A 25,369-nucleotide genomic window follows, 5' to 3' on the forward strand; every position below is an offset into this window, starting at 1 on the left:
CTCCAGAAAGGTCAAAAATGAGGTATTTTGTTTTACCTTCTTGAGTCAGAATAAAAATACAATTAACGTTTAAAAAAATGTATAATGATACAGGAATGCATGATGTGCAGACTATTCCTCTCCTGGTCATTGTGTTCCTGAGGGTTCCCTGTTGGGTTTATTCCTGCTGTTGGGTTTATTCCTTATAACAAAAGAGTGTTTTCTTATCTGCAACCACTATGGATAATTGTAGGCGACTAAAAGTAGTTGAATAAGATTAGGGGGTGGTGGTCCATGACCGTTTTGTAAATTCCATGTGAGACACCCTTGAAATGTGACCTAACCTTATCATGTGAACTGATCACGCAGTGACCACATACAGAATGATGTAAAATGATACTGAATAAGCGTAATCAATTCCTCTTTAATTAGTCTTGTTTTTGACAGGCAGCGGTCACAGTGTTTACAAATACAGTGAACGTCTGATCTCATTTTTTAAAAATACTATAATGTACTTCCTTAGGACTATAAATTAATCATAATCCTTTCATGTGGAGCTAAAGCGACCTTTATCATCGACGCCCCTAGCACATGGAACGCTGCAACAAACCCTAAAGTACTCCCATCTCTTACTGTTTTTAAACATTTGGTGTTTAATCTCATCTCATCAAATTGCAACTGTATTTATTTATATTTACTTACTAATGTTTATTTAGTAATTATTTCTATTGTCTAAGTCGTCCTTTGATATAAACTCGTCGTCATTGTAAATGAGGGAAACCTCAATGCCCTACGAGAGTTAAATAAAGGTTTGAAATGAAATAAAAGAATAGAGGCTTGAGTAGCTGTATGTTTTAGGATGAGCACACTGATCACATGTTCATCCACAGTACACAGTCACACGGTGTAATTCATTTGAGATGCCTTTCAGCCATGACACTCTTGGTTGAAATACCATGACGACCACTGACTTCCTTTCATTCCCTTCAAAATAAATTCAACATGTAAACTGTGTAGTAACCGACAATTTATTACTAGTGTTCTGAGCTAAAACTGTGAAACCAGGGTGTCGCTTGATGTCACTTTTCTTTTAACAGTTAAGCAAGAATCATTTCAAAACCGCAGGCTGGGTGGACGGTTCGCAGAATGTCTATTTGAAGAAGTTTTACAGTTTAGGCACGGAAACTAAATGAACAATCTCGCACCTCAATAGGATTTTAACCACATTTGAAAACAAAAACTCAACTCGAAGCTGACGTCCACAAGGCTGTGGTTTAGTGTCAGGTGATGGTGACAGGCTGTCGTGCAGGACTTTGGCTGCCGTGGCAACATCAGGAGTGAGTGATGAACATGAGTTCCAAGTAAACGAGAGTGTAAGCAAAAAGAAGAGTGCAAACAGAAACATGTGCAGCTTGAATTTTTTACCCTTGGAAACTAGCAACCTTTAAAAAAAACAAAAAAACCCTGACATCATCGTAGTCTACAGACTGATAATACGGCACGAACAAGAATACGAACAACAACAACAAACCAAAAAAACAACAACAAATCTTCTAGGGCCAAAACCAAAATCCTCTACAAAGAAGTTTATTTCTGCTAGCTGCTCTAGGTCAGGTTCATGAAAGACTTGTGATGACTCTTGATCCCTCGGATCACTCGGTTCTTCCAGCAATCAAATAAGGATTTAAAGTAGAAAAAATAAAGATACGGATTGGAATCATCCCATGACGAAAAAAAAAGTGTCCTTCAAAGACCTTTTTTTTACCCATAAACGCTAAGCTTTTTCTCTCCTTTCACAGAGTACTTGTGCTTTGTAATATCCTCTGGTCATTTTTTGTTGCCGCCATGTGTTTTTTTTTCAGAGCAATTCGTCAACACATAATGTTAAAGTAAAACTTGGCAGGTTTGAAAACGTTTGCACACGGGAGCCACTTTAATCTTCTCGTGAGTCAAAGCAACATCGTTGTTAGTCTCTCCCCGACTTTGAGTCGATACCGTGTCGGCCCTGAACCGGTTGGCCAAAAATGTGAGTCAGCTGGTCGACGTTTTTCGCTCCGGTTGGAGGCGTTGCCGGAAACGGACCTCGGCAGAGCCAGTTTTCTAGTTGGAGCAGGTGTTGATGTTCTTGCCGTCGGCGGCGTCCTCCACCAGCGATACGTGATAATCAGTGGAGAGGGTGAAGTGGGACACGCAGCCCACCAAGCCTCCGATGTACTGCCGGTTTGTGTGAAGAGCTATCTCTCTCATGCCACCTTCAGGGAGAAAACAGACATGCAGATATTAACCTCAGCACAGCACATATGCAGCAGGATCACAGGAGTGGTCAGCAGCACCTACCGACATATAAGGGTCCGTTGATATTGAGTTGTCTCATCATTCCAGGCGACCTGCCTGTTTTTGCTCCGTAGTCATCCACCGTCAGCTTCCCCGTCTGTCCATCCCTGAAGAGATGATGACAGACGCCATGGCACATTTGCTTTTACTGTAAATATGAAGTCCTTTAATTAAAGGTCGTTAACGTGTTTCTTAATGGTCTGGATGGGACAACAGGTGATGAGAATATGCACTAATCCATATTTAAATAAATCAATAAACATGAACAAGCTTCTTTTAGGTAATTGTTTCCACTAATATTGACTGTCTTCTGTATGTGTAAACAAGTCTTTGCTAACGTGTTTGCAGGATATCTCTATAAGATGACAATGTGTCAGATTGTTCTGCTGCCCCCAAGTGGACAAAGAAGCAATAGGCGCAGCTTTAATGTCTGAGTTGTGTTCATTTGAAAGGATTTTTTTTTATTTTTTTATTTTTTTTAGAACTTACCTCACAGCTTTGACTCTGTGCCACTTTCCATCTGTAAAGGTCCCATTGACAGCAATGGTGGCCGCACCGCTGCCCAGGTTATAACTGGAACAATGGAAACATGGACAATGAGTTTCGCTCGTTACAAAGGGTGCAGTGGGCTCACATTCGTATGGTACTTCTCAGATAAATCCTGGTTCTTTTCCAGATCATGGAGCCGCCTCAGACTTCAGGTCTTTTTTTGGCTCTGCCTCGGCGAGGTACTTAGCTCTCCCTGCCCTTTGGTGGGATCAGCGTCTCTCTCCATCATTATCATCCTCATCCTCTTCTTGCACTGAACTGAAACCTGCCCTTCCTGCATCCATGTGGCAAGAAGGACTTGTACCTTGACTAGCAGTATTTCTTCATAAGCCAGAACACTTCGGAAAACTTTCCCTGTGTTTTACACAAACACAACACACCTGAAGATTAGCGCACCACCCTGAAGCCCCATTGACAGGACGTCGCTGTTGGGTCTCATTGGACTGTCTCCTCGCCATAGCAACAGGCCATCCTTGGCTGTGCTCTTAAAACGCATGAAAAGGTTGGTCCTGGATCCAGACACCCTGGAAAATAATGATGAATTGACTTGTGAGCATGATTAAAACAGGTTGCTGTGATAAATTAAAACAACACTCAGTGTTTAAAGCAGGGATGATAACCAGCCATGTGTGTTTCACACTACCGACCTTTTCAGGATATCTCTGTTGTCATATGTCAGGTAACTCCGGCCAATGAATTGTGGGATCTCAATGGCTTCAGTCACAGCTGTGCAGAGACAACATTGCATTTACTTCACAAGGTGCCAAGCGTTAGCATGTATCTACTGACTCAGGCTAAGCTACAAAACTAAACATGATCCGGTGAGGAGAAAGGTTCAAAGATTTTGTTCATGTGCAGGTTATTAATATGTAATATCTGTTAATATTCCTTTGAATTCATGGAAGAAAACTTACTGTTCAAACAGTAATTTCCACACTCTGGTCAGTGAAAGCATTAAAAACAGAGAAGGCATAGATGGGCTTAAGGGATTACAGTGTACAACATATCATTTGATATGACATTACATGATTACAGAAAACACATTTAATCCCAGAGAAGAGGAGATTTTACGCCGCGTGGTTAAGGCGATATATATTACGCACAAGCAAATACATTGTCATCATTCATTTCTATACAATTCATGAAAAAATGATTGTTAATCGGAACTTCTGTTCTTTACCAAAACATTGACTGTGCCATTAAAATGTATATTTTTTGGTTTTATTCTACAAAAGACAAACATGGCAAAAACAAAAACAGATTAGTGCTCAAAAGTCAACTAAACAAATATTTTGCAGTGTTTAAACCACACATTGCTTCCAGTTACGTGTATATTATCTGTAAAAAATAAACTCAACCAAACAATGCAGTTGCACACATTTCATAACTATTAGTAACATAAGCCTGTTCTCTAAAAAGATAGAAATGCTGACCAACTAACCTTTCTGGCAGTGCCTTCCATCGTACCCTAGGGGGCAGTCACACTCGTAATTGTCCCACTTTGGCCTGCAGGTGCCGCCGTTGGCACAGGGGCTTTCCACACATGGGTGAGCTGAGTTTGCTATATTAACTCCACCAGCAGAGCCGGTTGTGATCAGGATAGTGCGGTCATTGAGTATCAGCTGGGGAAGGTGAAAAGAAAAGAAATATGTGACTTACATATTAACTTTGTATTGTTACCAGTGTGATGGATTTGAAATAAATGTCAAAATAGTTGTATGGCCAAATAAATAACACAAAGGTTTAGTGTTGCAATCTGGTGATACCTTCTGAATGATTCCAGTGAAGGGCTTTATCACACCGGCTGTCCTCTTGGTTTTATCATATTCTGGTACTCCACCAATATAAAGAGGTGAACTGCAGTTGATCTGCGTGAATGCTCCCTGAAGAGTAAATCAAAGATATTAGTTAAGTATGTCGAGTCGAGTGGCAAGGATAAAAGAAACAAAGCATCTTATTTGTTGTGGGAAAAAATAATCATGCATATCAGTACAGTAAAAGTTGACATTTTGCCTTTATTTGTCTCCATAACCTACACTAAAATCTGTATTTTGTGACTGTTTTGGTTGTTTGGTGTGATCATGCAGGAGTATATAAGCAAGGCAATGTCAAAATGTGAGTTTGAAATGACTTTAAAGTGACATCTTTGTCAAATAAATAGATGCAATCATTAAAGCACCCAGCAGAAGTAATAATTAGTTGACCCAGACATTTTTCTCTCAACCACTGGGTTTCAGAGAAGGAACTGCAAATTGGTTAAATTATTTTAAATAATTTGTTTATTTTTGGTCATTTACAAAGATGTTTTTTTTTTATATGTAGAAATACTCAAATATAAAGTAATTCAAACAAAGCATAATTTCACTGAGCGGTGATGTTTGAATATCACCATGGCAATCACGACACATTCGTGGTGACGAGACGTGTTTCTATGATGGATCTATGATGCAGAATACCTTCCATTTTGGATTCATAATTGCAAGCAGTGATGGGTGAGGGAAAGCAGAATTATTATTTTGGTCATCACAGCTGACCGTGACATAACACATATTTACATATTTACAGTTCATTTCCCCCCTTTTTTGGGAAGTTTGTCCTCGTAAATATATTTTAACGATCAGAAGTTGGCCTTAAAATATTGAGGATGAAACGAGGGCTATAAGGCGAGTACATGTTGGACTGACGGATGACTCCAATGGGAGTCAAACACACTGCTTTCCTTCTGCAATTAGGCTGATGTTTCTTTCACTACTTATTTGTGTACAGAGACGCCGTCGCTGATATGGTTCTGCCCTCTTGTGGTCAAAAATGACATAACACGGCTTTATGCAACACTGAAAATACCTCAGCGATCCCTTCCGTTGGCCTCTGGCTGTCCACCTGAAGAATACCACTCTTTGCTGTGCGAGACACCCTCAGCTCATGCCACGTGTCCAGACTGACCTGCTCTTCACTCCTGCACAGACCAGTCCCAAACAAAACAGGCACTCTAGTTAGAACATGTAATGAGAAAGTGAAGGAGACAGAGAATAGTGTGAGAGCGCATCTGTTTAACACCTTATTGTGGCTCCACCAGAGCCACAGTCGAATCTGAACTCCACGTATCCGTCCACCAGGTTGATCGCCAGGAAGTCTCCACTGCCCGCGTCCTCACTGTACAGCAGCGTCCCGTCGGGCGTCGACGGCTGAAACGTCAGCTCAAACTCCGTGAAGGACAGGTAACTCTGAGAGGACTGAGGCCACGGGAGGACCGCGTACGAAAACACCGTCTCGTTGAAGAGAGGTGAGGCCAGAGTGAAAGCTGGGGAGTTTGAGAGCGAAAAAAGCAGAAATGAAAGACAGAAGATTTGGGACCCAGGGGAAAGAAGAGGTGTGAGCATTAAGACGATTAAGAGTGAAGAGGAGGAGGAAGAAGTGATGAGAATAGAAGAGGAAGGACGTGATAACGAGAGAGAGACAGCGGAAGGTTACATTGTGTGAAAACCGAACCCTGCATGCAATCAACCCCTCTGTTCCTGTCTAACATAATAATCCTCATCTTCACCAATTTTCCATCATATTGCACTCAACTGGTCAGTAATTACCTTAAAAGCTTTGTGCGACAACCGGTGACCATCAAGTACAAAGAAAACGCAAAGAGCTTTCACTTGCCAACGTCCACAGTGGTACGAATCGAAAAGTGTGTGTTCCCGAGTGGACTTACTCTCTTCACAGAGCGCTCCCCTGAAGCCGAGTGGACACAGGCAGATGTAGCCGTCGGCGCGGTTTGCGAAGCAGACTCCGCCGTTGGCACAGCTGACCAGGTCACACACGCGGTCGCTGCATTCACCTGGTGGCACGGGGATGTCAGGTGATTACGACACACTCAGCATATGTATATGTACATGTTTCCATGATGCATCCAAAACTGGGGGGCATTGAAAAAAAAAAAAAGCTTTTGCAATTTTAAGTTTTCCTACTTTGCTCTCAGCATATTAGGGCCACTGTAGAAAAAAAAAAAAAAAAAAAAAAAACGGAGCCGAGGGAGGTGGGCAAAATTCTGAGAAAAAAAAGTTTTAAAGTGGCAAATTTGGAACTTTAAAACTAGCACATTTGCTAAATGAGACATTCATGGGAAGCTAGCTAGCCATTAATGCCTGTTGTATCGTAATAAACTAGCAAATTTGCGACTTTAAAACTAGCTAATTTGCCACTTTAAACTAGCAAGTTTGAGACTTTTTTTCTCAGAATATTGCCCACCTCTCTTTTTTTTCTTCTTTTTTTTTCTACAGTGGCCCTTATACATCGTCGTATTTCTTAGACAAAGTGAAATGACAATACTCTGCAATGAACAAATGCTGTCATCTCAATTTAAATGACACCCTGTAGCTTTACTTAATTATGTGCAAAGTCAAAAATACATGCTTCCTTCGCGTCATAGTTGCTCCTAAACAACTTGTCTGAGCACAAAAACCTGAGAGGAGAGCCGGTGCATTGTGGGTAACATATGCAGCCAAAGAAGCATCATGCTGTACGCTTCCTCACCGATATCAGCTCCACTCAGAGCTCTGCCCAGAGGCCAAGGTCTGATGTCTGTCGCCTTGCTGTTGATGGTCAGACTCTGGATGCAGCCGAGAAAGCCACGATTTGTCCCTGTCGCCTTGACGAGCCAGTAAGCACTCGGGGCGCCGCCCACATAGAGTGGCGAGCGGAAAGTGATCTTAGTGTACTGGCCCTGAAATAGTGAAGAGGACAAAATGTTTTTTTTTTTTTTACTGTAAAACGCTTGGAGGTTGGTCCAATGTCTCACGGAAAATTCATTCAAACCACAACATTAAAATGATTATTTACACTGCAGTTTATTCCCTCCATTTTTAAGGATGTTCTATACTCTGACAGGTTAATTTATGCACGAATCCCCTCATCTATATGTCCTCATGCTAACCAAGTGTAATACAAACACAAGCCTTTCTCTTGTCACCAGCCTGTGGTATCCTTACCTGCGAGCGTCCAGATATGGGCGTGTCGTTGTCCATACGCAGCCAGCCGCTCATGCCGTCTCTGAAGACGGTGACCGTGTGCCACTGACCCACAACGATACTGCTTTCACTGACTATCTGAGCTGCTCCTGTACCACAGTTGAACCTGAGGGGGGAAACACCATTATCCTGTCCTTGTGCTGATGTGACACAAATGCCGTCACAAGCAAAAATGACATTGATATGATATAAATTAAAGTGCTCTCTTTTTTCTACCACATTTTTTCAGCTGCACCATTAAATCAAACGTTGCTTTTATCCACCAGCCGATCCAAACCCGTACAGGAGTCACTGTTTACTTCACCTGTAGTGCAGCTTGCCTCGCACCAGAGCCAAAGAGGTAAAGTCTCCGCGGCCGTGTTCATTCTCTCCACAGTACAGCAGCAAGCCATCCTCAGAGTCGGCCTGGTTCACAGAGAGACGGATTCAAAGCTCGTTTTTCACCCTTTTAGAAGACATCAGTGGGGGGCGAACATGGTGCATTACCTTAAACTCCAAAGTGATCTGAAAGGTCTGGTAAGAGTTTTTCAAGGGTTCAAAGGTCATGTGGGAATAGCCGAGGAACCTCGGGAAGCTCACCGACACCACTGAAGAAGAATAAAGTCATGTCAGTCAAGTTACAATTGACAGCTGTCCCATCACCACACTTCTTTCTTTTTTTCTTTTTTTTTTGGTGCTTTTTGCTTTTATTGGGTAGGGATGTTCGGGAAAAGGTGAAGGGGTGAGAGGGGGGCGACAGAGGGCCGTGGGTGGGATTAGAGCTCCAGCCACTGAGGTTAGGGGGGGCTCCCACTCATCGAGAGACCGGGTGCTGCCCCGTCACCACACTTTTACAAAACCTCGTACCGACTACACCTCCCTCACCCTCAGAGCAGGTGTCCCCTCTCCGTCCGAGGTTACAGTGGCAGCGTGAGCCTCCGCCCTCGTAGTCGCTGAGACAGAAGCTGTCGGGGGGGCACACAGTGTCGTCGCAGGCCAGGTCGTACACACGGGGCACCTCGCCCCTCCAAGGGGACACGGTCGTGGTGGTGGGCAAAGTGACGCTAAGGTGGATCACAAGAGGAAGAAGGTAGTGAGGGCAGAGTCAGTGGTTTAGCTAATGTTTCACTTTCAAATCTAAAAAAACAGATCAAACAGCAAAGGCCAAAACGTTGCAAATGCAGTGGTAGTTAGGCCACACAGACGTGCTGCAGTTAATGATGCTGTACATAACAACCAGAATGAGAGCTTCAATTGATGTGACATTTCACTGCTGCACTCTCCATCTAGTATCAAAGAAGTAAGTGGAAGAAAATGAAAAAAAAGGTAGGTGGCTTTAAGGAAACAGCAGAAAGCCAGAAGAAAAAACGATCTAGAAAAAAAAACCCTTCTTGATACACTTTAAACCTTAACTCCTCAGTGATATCTAATCAATCTAAACCAGATGAATTCAGTAAAACACATCAAGGTAAATAGTAATCTCCTACCTGGTGGTGGTTAGTGGGGCAGTAGTCGTGGTATCAACAGTGGTGCTTTGCTCTGAGGTGATGGAGAAAACCAGATCTGTGAAATCTGGGAAGATGGATGAGCTGGTGGAGGAAGCTGGAGAAGCAGTGGCGTTGGGAGGAGTGACGGTGTTCATGCGGTAAACAACGTTGCGGCCGGATGGCGGATCGGGGCGCGAGCGCAGCTGGGACTTCCTGTTGTCCCGATTGATCCCTGGGAATGGCTTCAACTGAAGAAGAAGGAAGAAGAAGAAGAAGGAAGAAGAAGAGCATGATGATTTACAAGACATCTTTAGGTATTCCTGTCCAGCTGCAGTATGTGCTTACCCACCTCTTCAATAAAGATATCATAATCAGAGTCGTCCACATCAAAGCCGTCGTCATCTTTGATCCTTGAGTCTGTGATGTAACGGCCGTAATCACCACTCCCCACATCTGAAGCGCCTGTTCAGAATGTCAACAAAGACACTCGAGGTTTAGTACATGCGTTTTAAGGTTCAATTGGCGGTCGTGAAAAAGACACGTGATGATTGGAGTGGAGTGGCTGAAGGATCAAACAAAGTGTGTTGAATAATGAAAAACAAGCCATTTGTGAATATGTTGAATTCCGATCAGGAGGACAAGTGATGACAGCGGCCTTGCAGATGTTCTTTTATATTGTAGTGTGGAATTTCCAAAGATTTGAGGGCAAACAAGCTACTTGAACCCACTTTCCTTAATTGGGACATCCATCTAAGCCACATAATGATTTTTTGAAGTAGCTATTGTAGTTTAAAACTTTCGTTTTACTTTAGACCGACGGGACTTCAAATACTCTTTTTGGATCGGCAGCCAAATAGTCGACTAGATTTGAAGTCCTAGTTTCTCCTGGGAAAACAATACACTCATGTGGAATGATGTTTGACAGCAAAAATGACGTTGACAATGAAAATGGCCCCAACAAGAAACATCAATGGTGGTTATTATGACTGTGTTGCTATGATGAATGATCACGTGATGCTAGGGCATTGGATGGTAGTGAGCAGCTTCTAGCCCAGCGGGTCTACCTGATAGCTTGTACCCAGGCTGCTGCACCACGTACTGAAACATGTCTCCTCGGTACACAACGGCAGCTCAGAATGCACAAACACAAAGCCGGACAGTGAGTTCAGTGAAAATGTTCCTTACAAACACAAAGACCACTTGCATACATGTGTGTTATATGGTATGTTGGACCATAGAATTTCACATTTCACCATATAGAAATAAAGAATAAGCTGCTCGAAATCCCTTTCTAAGAATAAAGTAAAAAGTTTGAAAACAATATGTTAAATGTGACATCTCCTCTGTCTTCCACTTTACTTAATCTTAGCTTACATAACAACATCGCCTCCCTCTGGTCTCTTCCACCTCCCAAACTACAGTATCAAATACTGCAAGTATCATGCTACTTGGCAAGTAAGGGAATTGAAAGGTATTTCACAGGTGTGGATGGATGCCATACTTGGACAACAGCAAAAGACTAAATAAAAAATCAAAGATGTCACAGAAACTATTAAGGCTGAGTGGATACTTAGATTTAAAAAAGCTAATCAGCACAGCCTAATAACATTAAATCCTGAATACTGAGTGCTGGCATAGAGGGAGGGGTAGTGGGGTTTTGTCCAAAAAAGCCTTGAGCAAACTAATCTTCTGTTGTGTAACAATCCCCCTCAGTCAATACCACCCTGTGTCCAACTGCTACACACACACACACACACACACACACACACATACATAAAGAGCAGTCACAGAGAGAGCGAGAAGAAAAGTATGTCAGTCAGTCAAGCCCACCCCCGCTGTTCCCTGAAGCAGTGGCGTATTGTGTGCGTGCATCCATTAGGGGTGTGGATGATCAGAGAAGGGGTCTGGCATCCCGTCCTTAATCCTGTCTGATGAGACTCGGACATAACCCGCTTTTATCCCCTGCTAAGAAACCACGCTTGTGGAGCGCTTCGTTTCTCCGCCCCGTCTGTCAGTCTCTCTCTCCGTGTCTCATTTAGTCTCGTTTCATGTAACTTTCATCGACCTTGTTTTTAACAAGGTCTTTTCTTGTATCTTCCCCCTCCGTCGTTCGAGCTCCGTGTCTGAGCGGTCTAGCAGGACTTCATTCCATCGGTTTACAGCAGTTTGACAGCTAACATAGCGTGTGAAGCAGAAACCCACGTGGCTTTCTAGAGTTAGCAGCTGTAGGTCATGGAAACAATAATGTGATTGTGTCTACATGGCTGTTTGATTGTAATAGTCATATAAAAACATACTCCTAAATCCTGCGATGCATAAGCATCCACTCACACACGAGCATAACATTATGCCTCTATAGGTAAATTGTTGTTTAATGTGATGGTCCACGATCCATTAAGACATTGCTATTACTACGTGTGTGTGTGTGTGTGTGTGTGTGTGTGTGTGTGTGTGGTACACACCTGTGTGTGTGTTTGTGTGTTTTAATATCAATCAGTCCTGACCATCCCCCACCACCAGCCGCCACCTACATCAAAAAATAATAAAGTAAATGATTCTGCTGCTCTACATCTCCATCAGGCTCCACTGACACACTGCCAGGTGTTGTCCTGCATTAAAGCTCAGACAGCCAAACTGTGTTTCTGTGTTCAAATGACTCATTAAATTGAATTTATTTCCTCATTTTGATTTGAGGAGATCTTAGACTCCCAAAGACACAGGAACTATTCAAAATTTGAAGGAATTTGGATAAAAATGGCAATATTTTAGGAATTTATTATATATTATGATATTTAATATTGCAAAAATGTCCTTAAATGATCAGCTTCGTATTTTAATTTTTAAACAAATTTGTTGACATAAACAAAATGAGCTTATTTTGCAGACATGTAATTGAAACTGGGACACTGGGAGAAAAATGCGACCGTTTCCACAGCAACGCCGGGATGTAAACAGGGTGGTCGACGATAAATGTTTTATTGTGAGGATAACTTTGATTCCGCCCGTTTAGTTCTGTGTGGGTGAAACTGACTTTGTTTTGAAATGTGGTTGAAACCAAACTAACAAGGGGGACGAGACGAAAAAGCTTTCCTGGCTGTCACAACACAACGCGTCGGCTCGGAGATGGACATCGGGCCTCACCAAGCGTGCGCACGGGACTGTTGATGTGGCTGGGTGGGCTCACTCCATACACGTTGGCCGCCCTGACAACAAACTGGTACTCGGTTTCTGGCAACAACCCCTTCAACACCATGGAGTTGGCCTCGATGGGCTCGCGGATGTACGTCCACTCAGTATCCATCTCTGGCCTGTGAATGAAAAGATGCACAAAATCTCATAATTATCAAATTATATTTGTTTTTTTCCAAAAGTGCAATTGAGGGGTCTTAAAAAAACATATCTTCCAAAAAATTGTTTTGAGGATGATGATGATATGTTTTTGTGAGGGATGTGTTCCTCCTGCTGTTGTGTGTGCGTTAAATGTTACATGATTGCAAAGAGTATAATTATTGGAGAGCTTTCTGTAATTCAAGGTTACAAAATAGACAAAAGGTTTCAAACAAAAGAAAAAAAGAGCAATTGATTGAGCTCGAGATTTGAAGGTTTTATGTTACTATTTTTGCGGCCCTTTTAAAATTAAAAACACTGTTGTTGTTTTTCCTTTAATCACAGAGCCGCTTTGAAAAGTAGAGCAAAAAACAAAAATGATGAACCCCTGAACTTTTATTTTTTTTCTGCCCATCATCTCCAACTGCCATATTTTTGTGCTGCGTCTGGGCGCCTGGAGCTTCAACTATCTGTTGAACAGAGTCATCTTCACCGCCGATCAATGTCTCTCTTCAGCGAGGCTTTTTTTGATACAAAGGGAGAAATATTTGCCTCTAAGACGGCCCCTTTGTGTGAAAATGACCCTGCACGCAGAAAAACAGACACATATTCATGTCTCGTCTGTGGATGTAAGTGACAGTTTCCCTGCCTCCGTCTCTTCCTCTTTGTCTCAGGGTGTTAACACTGCACCATGAAGGGCAACGCTTTCATATTGTTTAAGCTTGGTTCCTGAACTTTACAACTTTTTTTTAATTCATTATAACTTTTCTTTAACACAATTCTTATGAAGGCATTTTTAGAATCTGCCCTTTTTTATTTGAGTCTGGTAAATCATTGAAAGGCTCAACTTCCGTTGACATGAGCCTGAGGACTTGTGTAGACATGGGAGGTCCTTTATGTGTGTATGTGTGTGTGTGTGTGTGTGTGTGTGTGTGTGTGTGTGTGTGTGTGTGTGTGTGTGTGTGTGTGTGTGTGTGTGTCTGTGCATATACTGTTTATGTGCATGTGGGTCTCGACACTACTAGACAAAGAAATTCCTTCTTTCTCGTGGCCTGACTGATCCTCATGTCAAAACACAAATGGTTATATGAAGCAGACCTGCAAAGGCCTCACGAAATACACTGTAAAAAGAGAGAGTTCCCATTTTTTAAAGCGTACATGCTTCTCCTGCTGACTTCTACGATGGTATATTTCGGCCACTGTAAAAAAAAATGGAGCCGAGAGGTGGGCAATATTCAGAGAAAAAAAGTAGCAAATTTGCAACTTTGCAACACACCTTGGCTTTGTTTTTTTCTACATACGGCGTCGGCTAGTTCTTTGCATTATGTTGATACATAATGATGAACAAATACGAAATAAGTTGTTCAACATTTTGGTTTATACACTCCTTTTGCCTTATTGCTGAGAGTTTTATGAGAAGATCCATCCTGCTTATCAATTTCAGATCAGACGTCAGGAGTCATGTAGCTTAGCTTAGCATGAAGACTGGAAGCGAGGGGGAAACAGCTAGTTCCTCTAAAGCTCACACGTTAACATCTTGTATCTAGTTTGTTTGAGCCAAACCGCTATAAAAGCAACACTCTCGGTTGGTTTTACGGGATGTCCTCGTCCTCGCCGGTTGCACGGCAACCTAACCCAAAAAGCCTCAGATGTCCCTGCATCATGGCCAACATTCCAGTGCATAACTTTGGACTTGATGTTTTCATGTCTCTGTTTCGAGTAGAGATTAAACAAACGAGGTAAGTGTTATTTGGGAGCTTCGAGGTGATGGTAGTCATATTGCCAAACCTTCGTAGAAAGCCATGTGAGCTGTTTCCCCCTGCTACAGTGAACAGTTGCTTCTTATTAAATGCTAGATAAAGCAAATACGTGTATTACTCCAAATGTCAAGCCTTTTGAGATGCCATTATTTTTTTCACATCTGAATCTCTGCTTGGCTTGTGCATGGTTTTTGCAAACCTTTCTGCCAATTCTTCAGATGCAACAAGCCTTGGCAGGCTGACTATAACTTGAGTTTGACCAATGCGTTCCTCTCACAAGCCCGTGATGAAACAAGGCTTTCCACTCAGGCCTGTTCTTTCCCTTGATGACGTGGCCACTTCAGGCTGCTCTTCACCTGGTAAGTGTCTATATGCACTGGGGTTGGATGGCGTTCGTATGTGTGTGGCCTGTGTAATTGAGTGCAAATGTTTATGGTTGAAAAATAGGAATCAGAGTGTTAGGCAACAACACTTTACTGGTGACGTTTCATAAAGATTAAGCTTCATTAAATGCTCTGTTGGGGTTGATGACTTAACCGACCTGATGTAAGCCACCAGGAAGTGAAGGACAGGTGAACTTCCCTCGCTCTCTCCTTGCTGCCATGACAACGCCAGCTCCGTGTCAGATACAGCCATGACAACAGGCTGAGTGGGGGGTGATGGGGGCATGCACGTGTCTAATGGAACAGGAAGGAATTGAAATCAGTGAAGATATTAACAAACGCCGCCGGAGAATAAAAATAACGACGTTCAGCTGTGATTCCTATACTACTCACATATTCTTACCATGGGACGCCGTGCCGATGTCTCTGGGCATGCTGGGTCTACCCTCCCCCGCCCACCCATACGCTCCAACAGTGACTCTGTAGTTAGTGTTCATCTTAAGTTTGCCAATGTCTACATCCTAGAAGACGGCATATGGGGGTGTGGGGGTGGAGATACAGTCAGGTTTCGAAAAAGAATACATTAAAAAAAAGGCTAAATGATACTCACAAAGCTTGCTTGTCCATCAAATTGCCCCTTTGGAGAAAATAAGAGAGGTATCCATAAATGTTTGCTTTCACGCTGCGGACATTGTTATAACTTTAATGCAAGTCAAAACATACCAACAACATGCTGTTAGAAATGTAGTTTTATATTCTTATAGAAAGGATTTTCTAAAATTGAATGGTCTTTGTCACTCAGTGTCACACTTCAGATATGATGTTTCTCTAACAGATCAAAAGCAACAGTCTCCCATGTCCATTTGTTCAAAACTTAAATCTTAAAAGAAAAAAGAAACAAGAAACAAGCGTAGTTTAATTAAGAATTTCGACACTGTAGTTTTTAAACTTACTTGACCAAAATAGAGACTTGTCAGTCGCATCAATTCATTGTTAGTTTCCATCATCTCATGGTATTGTTGATTTAAAAATGTAGAATATTGCTTCTGAATATTTTGTTGTTGTTTTTTTCATGGTGCTTTTGAAGCATGTTTTTTTTTTGTGTAGTGATAAATCAGGAATGTTAAGATTTTGATTTCAGCCACTAACTTGCCTCTAACATCCTCTAATTTTGACAGATGGAAGTCGTGTGGTGATTATAATGGAAAAGTCTATAACGGAGTCTGATTTCAAACATGCAAGTCGGCCTTCTCACAGTGGTCAGCATGTCCAAGCTGAGAGGCACCTCCATCAAAGACGCTGTTTCCATTGGACGGCCATTCCTCATCTCTGTGTAGAAAACCTGAAACACATACACACATAAGAACAAGTCTCTGATTCGTACTGTTCCTTTGAGAATCAAACCAGCAGGCTTTCATTAATGTCATACTTGCTGTGTTGGATTAAAGAACCTTTGTTTTGCCTTTCAGCTCTTTGATTATTAAGTCATGGCTGTGACAATGTGAACACGGCATAATTAGGAGAAAATACTATGAGGAAACAAGATTATGTATGAACGTCCATGGTGATTGGCCAAAAGAACGCACATGTTTATCTGCGAGTCGTGGGGAGGCGAGGTAGCTGACTAATCCTCTTAGTGCAGACATATGGTCAAAAGCAGAGCACACACTAACACTAGTACTGATGCACACTTTGTTAATGGTTAACTCAAAACAAACACAAGAGAAGGAAGGAAGGAAGGAAGGAAGGAAGGAAGGAAGGAAGGAAGGAAGGAAGGAAGGAAGGAAGGTAGCAAGGTGTTATATCTCATTCACAAAGTATAATGAAACAAAAATTAAACACACAAGAAAGAAAACAAAGAGTTTGTCCGAAAACCTGCCTTTGCATATCAATAAAAGTATGGCCATGATGTTTCTACCGAGAAAAGCAATTCCTACTTTAGTAGTCGAAGCACAGCGGGAGCAAAACATCTCTTCAAGACACTAAACTCAAGATTTATGATCACAACTTTCAGAGCTATATTTTCCCTTCAAAACATAAAGTGAAGGGCTTCCATCAAAACACCAGAAATGTTTAAATATCAATCTAGCCCTCGAGGCCATCTTGCTGGACGGTGGATTTGACAGGCACTTTAAAAGCAACAGGGGGGGGGGGGGGGGGGGGGGGGCAACCACGTCAATGGCTTGTAAGGGCATCCATTCAGGGGAAAAAATGAGGAAGTATGATTTACGACGTATCTGAGAAGCTTTTTCTATGTTTACCAGGTTGAAAGCCTTTCTATCCATTTTGAGAAAGAGCTCTTGAAAGTATATGTGTGTTGGTTTTTGTAGTTTTAAGCCTGCTGTTTATAAAGCTAAATGGTTTCTTATTCTCTCAGAACTGTTTGTACGTGTCAAACGGCTGATGTTGACTTTCTTGAAATCTGCGAGCAATCTCACAGAAATGTCTGCTAGCAAACCCTGAGAAACCAATAAGACTACCATGAAAAATATGTAAAATAATGGCAGAAATAATGAAAAAAAAAAGAAAAAAAGTATAACTGTAACAACCTTGTATCCGGTGATGGTGCTGACATGTCGCCGGGGCATCTTCCATCGTACACTAAAGGCGGTGCAGTTGACGGTCTCCAGCTGGATGTCTAACGGAGGACTCAGACGATCTGGTTTAGACAAACACACACAGAGATAATCAGTGAGGGGAACCTGGAAGTGTCACAGTGACAATAGATAAACTCTTTATTTGAATGAAATGCCATGATGGATTATTGAACCAGAAAATGTTACATTTACCTCGTTTGGGACCAATTTGTCCAATATTATAAGATTCATAAGCATCTCCACATTTAATACCTGAATAAAACTGAATAAAACGGAATAAAACTGAATAAAACTGAATAAAACGTAAGCTGTCAACGGTTGGATAAAGATAAAATACTTTTTGAACGCACCTTTAGAACTTCCTCCTTGTGAAGATTATTCCTTTTAGATAAAGTATATAAAGTGAAAACTAATTTGAGCCGTTTTCAGAATCACTAAGGAAGGAAATTGCCTGTAGGGTTGAACAAAGCAAGGCTGTTGCAATATCTTCCCAAATAGCCAACGATATTATGAACAAAACCTACACTGTGTTTCACCTCACAGTCTATGTGAAGGGTTCAAAAGGGACCATTTATAATGGGATAATCCAGCCCCGTTCAGCTGGCCTCCAATATCAAATGACTAACTTCGTATTTCGTTGTTTGTTATTATTAAATCCAGGGCACTCCTGTGACACTTCAACACATTGTATTTGCGCCTCCAGTGCCCAACTGCAGCCTGAAAAGCCTATTATACAAGAAAGACGCAGAAAGAGCTGCGGAGGTGTAGATCACCGACACCCTCCGACTGTATATTCATTTCCTGGAAACGAGAGCAGACAAGGACACTTATAGAATAATAGCCGTGCATTTCATGTCATCATTTACATGATTTTGTGACAATATGTGATTCGAAATGAGGTGACATATTTCCCAGATATACACCGAGATGAGGATCGAACAAAGGTTCTGCTTCAGTCTGAACTCTGTAAATTGAATTGTCATGTAGCTACAACGCTGCTCTTTTCCTCTTTTCCGACTTCCTACTTTTACTCCCTATGCCGACCTCTTCCCTGGATCCCCGTAACCCTCTCGACATCTCTCCTGCTTTTTTGTTTTTTCAACCCTGCTCTTCCATCCGAGCGGCTAATTCAGTATGTCAGCTGAATTCCCAGATCATCCATATCTCCCCAGGGGTGCGACCCGGCGTACGTACGGGCGAGCTCGACTCACAGAATTAGAGTAGATAGAAAAAGGGGGAACTTCTTAAATCATTTCTACGTCCATCAACATACAGCAGCTTACAGTGGTGTTTCCATGTTTAAGGTGGGTCTGGGCACATATTTTAATACTCAGGGGAAATGGAGCGAAAACAGGAATCCTGAAAGTCTTGACAAACCGCTGCAACTGATGGATTATGTTTGGCAGGAAGGACTCTGTATTGATCCTGTGTCTCCTCAGGTGGTGGAAATGATTATTTTTAAAGAGCGGGGAGGGGGAGAAAAAATATGAAATGTTTGGTGTTAAAATATAACTTTCCCAACTGATTGGTTTAGAAGTAGTCCGCTGCATAGCTCTATAGCTCTGGATGCATTCACAACTGTCTCAGCAATACTCACCATCACAAGCTCGTGACCATGAGTGAGGGGCAGAATAAAGACATCAGGACATCGCTCAAACTTATTTCTTTTTTACAGGATATAGTTGCTAGGCAGGATATCACTGGTTGGAAAAAGGCCACAAGAGGCCCCGATATCAGGTACCCTCTGAACACAAGCGCCCCCAGGTTAGCAAACTTCCACAGTTCTGTGATGTTTCCTTTAAAATGGCTCATGACTCAACATCTGCCTCTGTTAGGGTGGCAGGAAGGACTCGAACACACTGCTGTAGCTCAATGCTATATTGAGAAAGCTCACAGGCAGGTAAGTAGCAGACAAACAGGTAGCAGGTGACAGAACTCCAAAAAGTAGTGATTCAGCGACAACAAAGTGAGAGGCAGCAAAGAAACTGCTGGTATAAACAGTGATTGACTAATGCTGAAGAGGGAACAGGTGAGCTAACGAGGGACAGGTGAAACTAATCAGGGCGGGGCAGACGATCAAAAGTGGCGGGAAAACACGCAAAGGCAGGAAGTAAAACCAGACATGACATGATTATTGATTATGGATATAAAAAGCCAACGGACCATGACGGAATCTATTTGAAGTATCCTTCATATAATATTCGGGCTAACACTGACATGGAAATTTGAATATCTGATATTTTAAAAACTTCTCTCTGATGGACAAACTATGTAATGGAGGCACGCCTTCTACGTAATTTTCGTATTACTTATTGGCTGCCATGACTGATACCAGTTTAAGGGAAATAAGCTAATATCGGCCTAGTTTAATTTAATAATTCTGTTGTTGTTTTTTTAAATTCTGGAGCTTTTTTTCATCCGTCACGGGGAAAATGTTTCAAGCCGTTTCAGGCACTTAGCTTGTCATTTATGTTAAATTTCCACTCTGGCCTAACTGAAAAAGGTGCTCTCATAATACTTTTGATTTGCTCAACATTAGTCCAGAATTGAGACTCCACTTACAGAGTGAGTCATGGAGAAGACTGACCACTAAGACAGGCTGCTGTGCTGCTCTTCAGCAAAGGGAAGGATACACAAACACAGCGAATCTGAAGGGATAAACTGTGAAATGTCAACTGCTGAAAGTGTTTCTCACATTGTGTCCTATTTTTTTTATTGTCTTTCACCAAACGATGTTTTCACTGAGTGACATGAAAGAACGGGTTTAATTTTAAAGGCACGAATTGCATGACAAGTTAATACGTTTGGATCTACATTACAGTAAGTGTAAGAAATAGAGCTACTGAATGATTCCATAAATAATTCAACAGCTTATTCTAACTGGGGAGAAAGCTGTCAAAATCCTGAAGAAGTAGGACCACCTTGGGGAGAGACGTCATTCAATCTTAACTCTTTTGGCGTAGTACCAGCTTTGTTGTGCAAAGGCTGATGTGATTCATGTGGACACGGAGCCCTGATGACACCCCCACCCCCCTCCCTCCCGAAAGACCTCAAAAACAGGAAAACAAGTACAAATGTCACTGGAAGTCATGAAGACACGGCTACAGCCGTCCTCTGTGTGAGTTTTCTGTGCTGACAGACAGATGCAATAGTCCGCCTGCTATGGCCTGTGGGTCCAAAAGGGCGAGGGAGGGATACGACAGACAGTCAGACTGACTGACGGCCGGAGGAAACGGAAGTGATGGGAAGGGGAGAGAGAAAAAAACAGGGATGGAAAAGTGTTCATGGTGAGAGAATATCAAAGAAAGCTAGAGACGAGGAGAGAGAGGGGACACTGTGGACAAAATCAGAAGTTTGTTATCACTAAATATTTCTCTTTCTGTCTTTCCTTCTATGACAAATGTCATAAAATATGCAGAACGTTTTGTTTTTTTATCTATGAAAAACAACGTTTTAAAAAAAGGAAAACAGTGTTTTCACCCAGTGCCCATTTTCTTCCCTATTAAAGTCCTGTTACTGTGGACTATTTGTAGCTCACCAGTTACAGAGAGAGGGGCGGGGACGGTTTGTTTTAATGGTCTAAGGAAGATGCTGCTCTTAAGCTTTGGTTGCAGAATAATACTGCATGCAAAGGCATATAATGGAGATTACATGATGATGATGCTGCGTTTTTCCAATAACTATAGTTCATATTTTCCAGCTTTAAATCGCTTTTAATTCGAGCTGGACTTTAAAAGTTTAAAATAGTCACCTGGATTGTTGTGAATCAATACTGAAATATTGTTTAATAATTAAAATGTGACGTGACAAACTTTCAAATCTGGCTCTATGATACTGGTGTAATCAAACAAACAGAACACACAACAATGTTTCCATATAACATATAATTATTATTATTGTTAATATCATTGGGATTACATCAGGTCTGGTAAAAAGGCTTAACGTGTAAACTCACCAGATCTCCGAGCGTTTGATCTCCTTGCACAGAAGCAAACGCTGGCTGTGCATATTGCAAAGAGAAGTAAGTATAAAAGACTCCTTTCTTTACATGTAGCTTCCATGTCTTCTGCTGGTCGAAAGTTGGAAACGGTCAAATCAGCATTTTATCACACAATCAAAAAATATAACTAAGCCTTTGCTGATCAAAAGTTTTCTTTGAAAAAAGAAAAAAAAATCCACATTTAAGGCGCAAACGCCATCCGAAGACAGGCAGAAAGTGCCCAGAGGAAAAGGGCAGCTCCGGTTTGACACTGATAAGATTACAGTCTGCAAAAGATCAGTGGGTTGGGACACATGCACCGACGGACAGACAGCCACTGTGCCCTATGCACGCCACGCTGACACACGGTTGTCCTCCTGACGATCCGCGCGTAATGCGTAACCGACTAAAACAACTGAATGGTGGGCACGGGCATTTTTACGCACGCATCTCGCTTTCGTGTCACGCTCCGGTCTGCGTCGTAGACGGCGGAGGAGACGGACAGCCAAGCGCAGGAACGTGGGGGCATTTAGAGCTAAGAGGATAACGAGCCCCTAATCCGAATACCGGACACAGATAGAGCGCGTGTCTTGACGCAGAAGCGAGGGAGCCGGTCTGGGAACAGACACTATATACTGGGTGTGTGCGCGTGTGCGCGCGCGTACCTGTATGCGTGCAACAACGTCCAGGGGGGAAAAACAATGAATGCATTAATGAATGTCTCCTTAAGCAGCACCGAGGCTACTCATTAATATGTATAAACCGAGATGATTGTGCGTGGTGGTCTCAACCTGAAATAAAGACACGTTTGGTGGTCTATGTAGACTCGTGTGCACGTCACAATGCGCGCGTGCGTGTTCAGGTGAGCTCAGCCAAATCAATTTAGATGCGTAATTCTTATCAAGGAGGGGAAAGAAAGAGGACTGGGAACACTGATGAAGTAAATATTCTAAGTCAAAGTGTATCATGGATTTGGTGAAAATCCACTTTTCCCATTAAAGTCTTGCACAAATTAGCATTAAACAATGCTGTAGCTGTGCTCCAGACCTTTCCCCTGGAGACCTTTTAAACTTGTTTTCTGAAATCATGTATTATATTAGAGGTACCATGGGAGACACATCTAACCAGCAGCCAGGAAACAGGTTGAGTTGGAAGCCATTTTCATTTTCACTCTGCCATCTACCTACTTTGATATAAATTTCTGGGCCAGGCATTTCCTACATTCATACAAAAAAAACATAAATTACTCAAGACATCAATTTGCACAGGATATGGTGAAAATCCTTTTATCTCATTCTGTTCCTACATGTTGTGTCCTGGTTTACACTGTGGGCTGCTGGACGTCTTTCCATGTAGAAATGTAAGATACATCTTTAGGGCCTGCAGCACAGCATCCTAACTTCTTCAAGTAGATTATAGACATTTTTATGATGATCATAACAGATCATACATGTATCAAACCCTCTGACTGTGTATTGTAAAGGTGTGCTAATAAACCCATGATGGAAGGTGAACACGTCACAGATTTCATTCACACGAGTGAGGTGATGACATGACAGCTCTTTTACATATGACCCCTATGTTTAAAAGTGTAGATTACTGCCTTTACTATAACCCTACATCTCAAATATTTTATTTGTATTTTCGTTATTAATTCAACTTGATTCAACAAAGTGGAAACCATGTTTATCAACAATCTATTTAAAGCAGATCCAGGGTTGTCAGTTGAACCTTGAGACAGACCTGCAAGAAATTAAACAATGATGGCTTCAGTGGAGCAGGGTCAGGCTTGACTATATACTGAGCACCAAACTGAGGGGAGCTTTCAGGGATCTGGATAATGTAAGAAGCTGATCGTGACAGAAGACTGACACACAAAGGTTTAGTGAGATAACGAGCAGTGTCCAAGATGATGGTCACTGTGGCGATGCTTGAATGGAGACCTCACTGGTTCCATCTCCTGGACAAACACAAGCACACAAGACATAACCGAGAGACGGAGGGAGAAAGCGATCCACTGGTGCAGCCACAGCCAAAACCAAAACCACATCTTTTCACATCAAATTTTAAAAAAAATAATCTCTATCTATTTTTGGGAATCAAGTTTACACGTAGGAAGCATTAGATAGATTTAATATTAGCCTTGGCCAAGTCGAGGAATTATCTTTCACTTTTTAATTAAATTAAAAACAAGTAAATAAACCAGACTGCTGGTTCAGAAAATTGTCTCCATGTGACGTGATGTGTTGGATGTTTAGAGAACTAATTTGTTCTGTCTCGCCACACTGCAAAGATCATTAAAACATATCAAGATAAATTGATTTTAGTCTCTTTGCATCAGTAGTTTTTGCGCCGTCACCACAAAAAAAGAAAAATCAGTCACATGATAACATATTGAAGACATGTTTCATTACCAGATCGCAGATGAATTATAGTCAAAACAATACCAAAAAAAATCATATTATTTATTATATGAGACGAATAAAGAAGAAACAGAAAAGATTACTGGAAATGTGTAACCTTTCAGCGGTGGTAAACAGTGTCCACTAGTGGCAGCATTGGAGTCCTACATGCACATGTGTGTGAGCAGTCAGCACATCTGGGGATTTTGTGTTTTCAAGGTGGTTTCTAATCTGCATTAGAAAATTGCTGAATGTAATTTTAGGTTTTACGACAGCGAACCAGCCGTTGTCCGTTAAAAAGCTGGAGACAAACACAGGGGTTAATGGTCGGTTTGACCCCTCCTTAACATTTCAGAGCCAACTCCCAGTGGTTCAGTCAGGCAGAGAGCATCCACTCTCACAGCTCCCGTAGCCGGATCGCTCTCACCCCGAGGCTCCAAGCAGCACCAGAGTACACATGGTGTGGATTACTTTCTAAGAACCACTGTGGCTCCCCACAATGATGCATCCATCGCCCAAATCCATGGAAAGTGACAAAATCATCAGTAGGACAACTTCTAACTCACTTACTCTTTGCTTTCTCTAAAAAGTGTATGTCCTATTAAATAAACGTTATAAACCAGTTGATTTGCAAACAACTGGCTAATGTATCTTGGTAACTTCCCATCTAAATGTTAATTTGATGCACAGTCACATCCTCCAAAGAGTCCCCCATGGTTAGAGTTGACATTGAAAGGGTTAAAGCCCCTGAGCCACAGCCCTGGCAGTTGGAGGGGAACAAGCTGGCTGAAATTATATACCTATCTGGCGTAAGTAAAACAAGACTAGAGCCATGCTAGGAGGTCTCAGAGGCTGCGAAGGCACAGCACTGCTTCAAGCTAAACGCTGTCAAGTCAGCATGCTAACATGCTCACAATGAATATGCTGCAGCGTCGATATTTGTGTTAACATGCTGAAGTTTGTTAACTAGCACGAAACGCAACAAGCTGCAGCCGGCGGTACTGTCATCGCAGGTATTCAGTCATAAATCAAAGCATTGAAGAAATCCAATTTTGACCTGATTATGGCGCCAAATGTCTTGGCAATCCATCTAATAGGTGTTGACAAAAAACACAAACTAAGGAGATCAGAATAGTCTTTGGGATCCATTGCTTGGGAACTATAAATTAGGATCTTGAGAGGGAAAAGCTGCTTGTGCCACTAGGCAAGTCAGATTATCACCAACGTCTTTAGGACTCATCTTCTGGGGACCATGAATCCCTTATACTAAATCTCTTAGCATTCATCACATAGTAGATATTTCAGTCCGGAACGACCAACATGCTCCTAGCTCTGCTGAAAATGAAGCGCACATCCTCCTCCTCCTCCTCCTCCTCCTACTTCTCCTCCTCCACCTCCTCCTCCCTGAGAGATTATGAGATTAAAACATAAGTAAATGTAGAAAACAGCACTACTGGACACATTATCACCAATCTCCCCACTCGCCCTGCATAGAGTCAGGATATTCTTTGTTTCCCTGCTAGTTACCACAACGGCAGCACTGCTACACGTGAGTCAAACTGAGCCCCAAAAATG

At 42.0% G+C, this 25,369-nt stretch overlaps 1 protein-coding gene across 2 annotated transcripts; it reads right to left on the minus strand.

Annotated features, from left to right (window-relative positions):
- Positions 1-989: 989 nt before the first annotated feature.
- Positions 990-21,906, minus strand: egflam (EGF-like, fibronectin type III and laminin G domains). Of its 2 annotated transcripts, XM_084025605.1 has the most exons (25): positions 21,369-21,906; positions 17,366-17,475; positions 16,072-16,158; positions 15,427-15,453; positions 15,220-15,337; positions 14,975-15,110; positions 12,488-12,654; positions 9,696-9,808; positions 9,347-9,594; positions 8,745-8,923; positions 8,367-8,467; positions 8,185-8,285; positions 7,842-7,986; positions 7,387-7,576; positions 6,566-6,691; positions 5,920-6,163; positions 5,707-5,818; positions 4,629-4,745; positions 4,304-4,484; positions 3,777-3,800; positions 3,510-3,588; positions 3,243-3,386; positions 2,803-2,886; positions 2,317-2,420; positions 990-2,231 (listed from the first exon to the last, which is right to left on the minus strand). In XM_084025605.1, the coding sequence occupies exons 1-25, from the start codon at positions 21,472-21,474 to the stop codon at positions 2,080-2,082; spliced, it is 3,195 nt and encodes a 1,064-aa protein (XP_083881731.1). In that variant the 5' UTR covers positions 21,475-21,906; the 3' UTR covers positions 990-2,079. The 2 variants fall into 2 exon arrangements, with proteins under 2 accessions (XP_083881731.1, XP_083881732.1); XM_084025606.1 differs by lacking the exon at positions 6,566-6,691.
- Between the last annotated feature and the right edge of the window lie 3,463 nt (positions 21,907-25,369).

This window comes from Eutrigla gurnardus, assembly GCF_963514095.1.
Source record: "Eutrigla gurnardus genome assembly, chromosome: 13".
Lineage (NCBI taxonomy): Eukaryota > Metazoa > Chordata > Actinopteri > Perciformes > Triglidae > Eutrigla > Eutrigla gurnardus.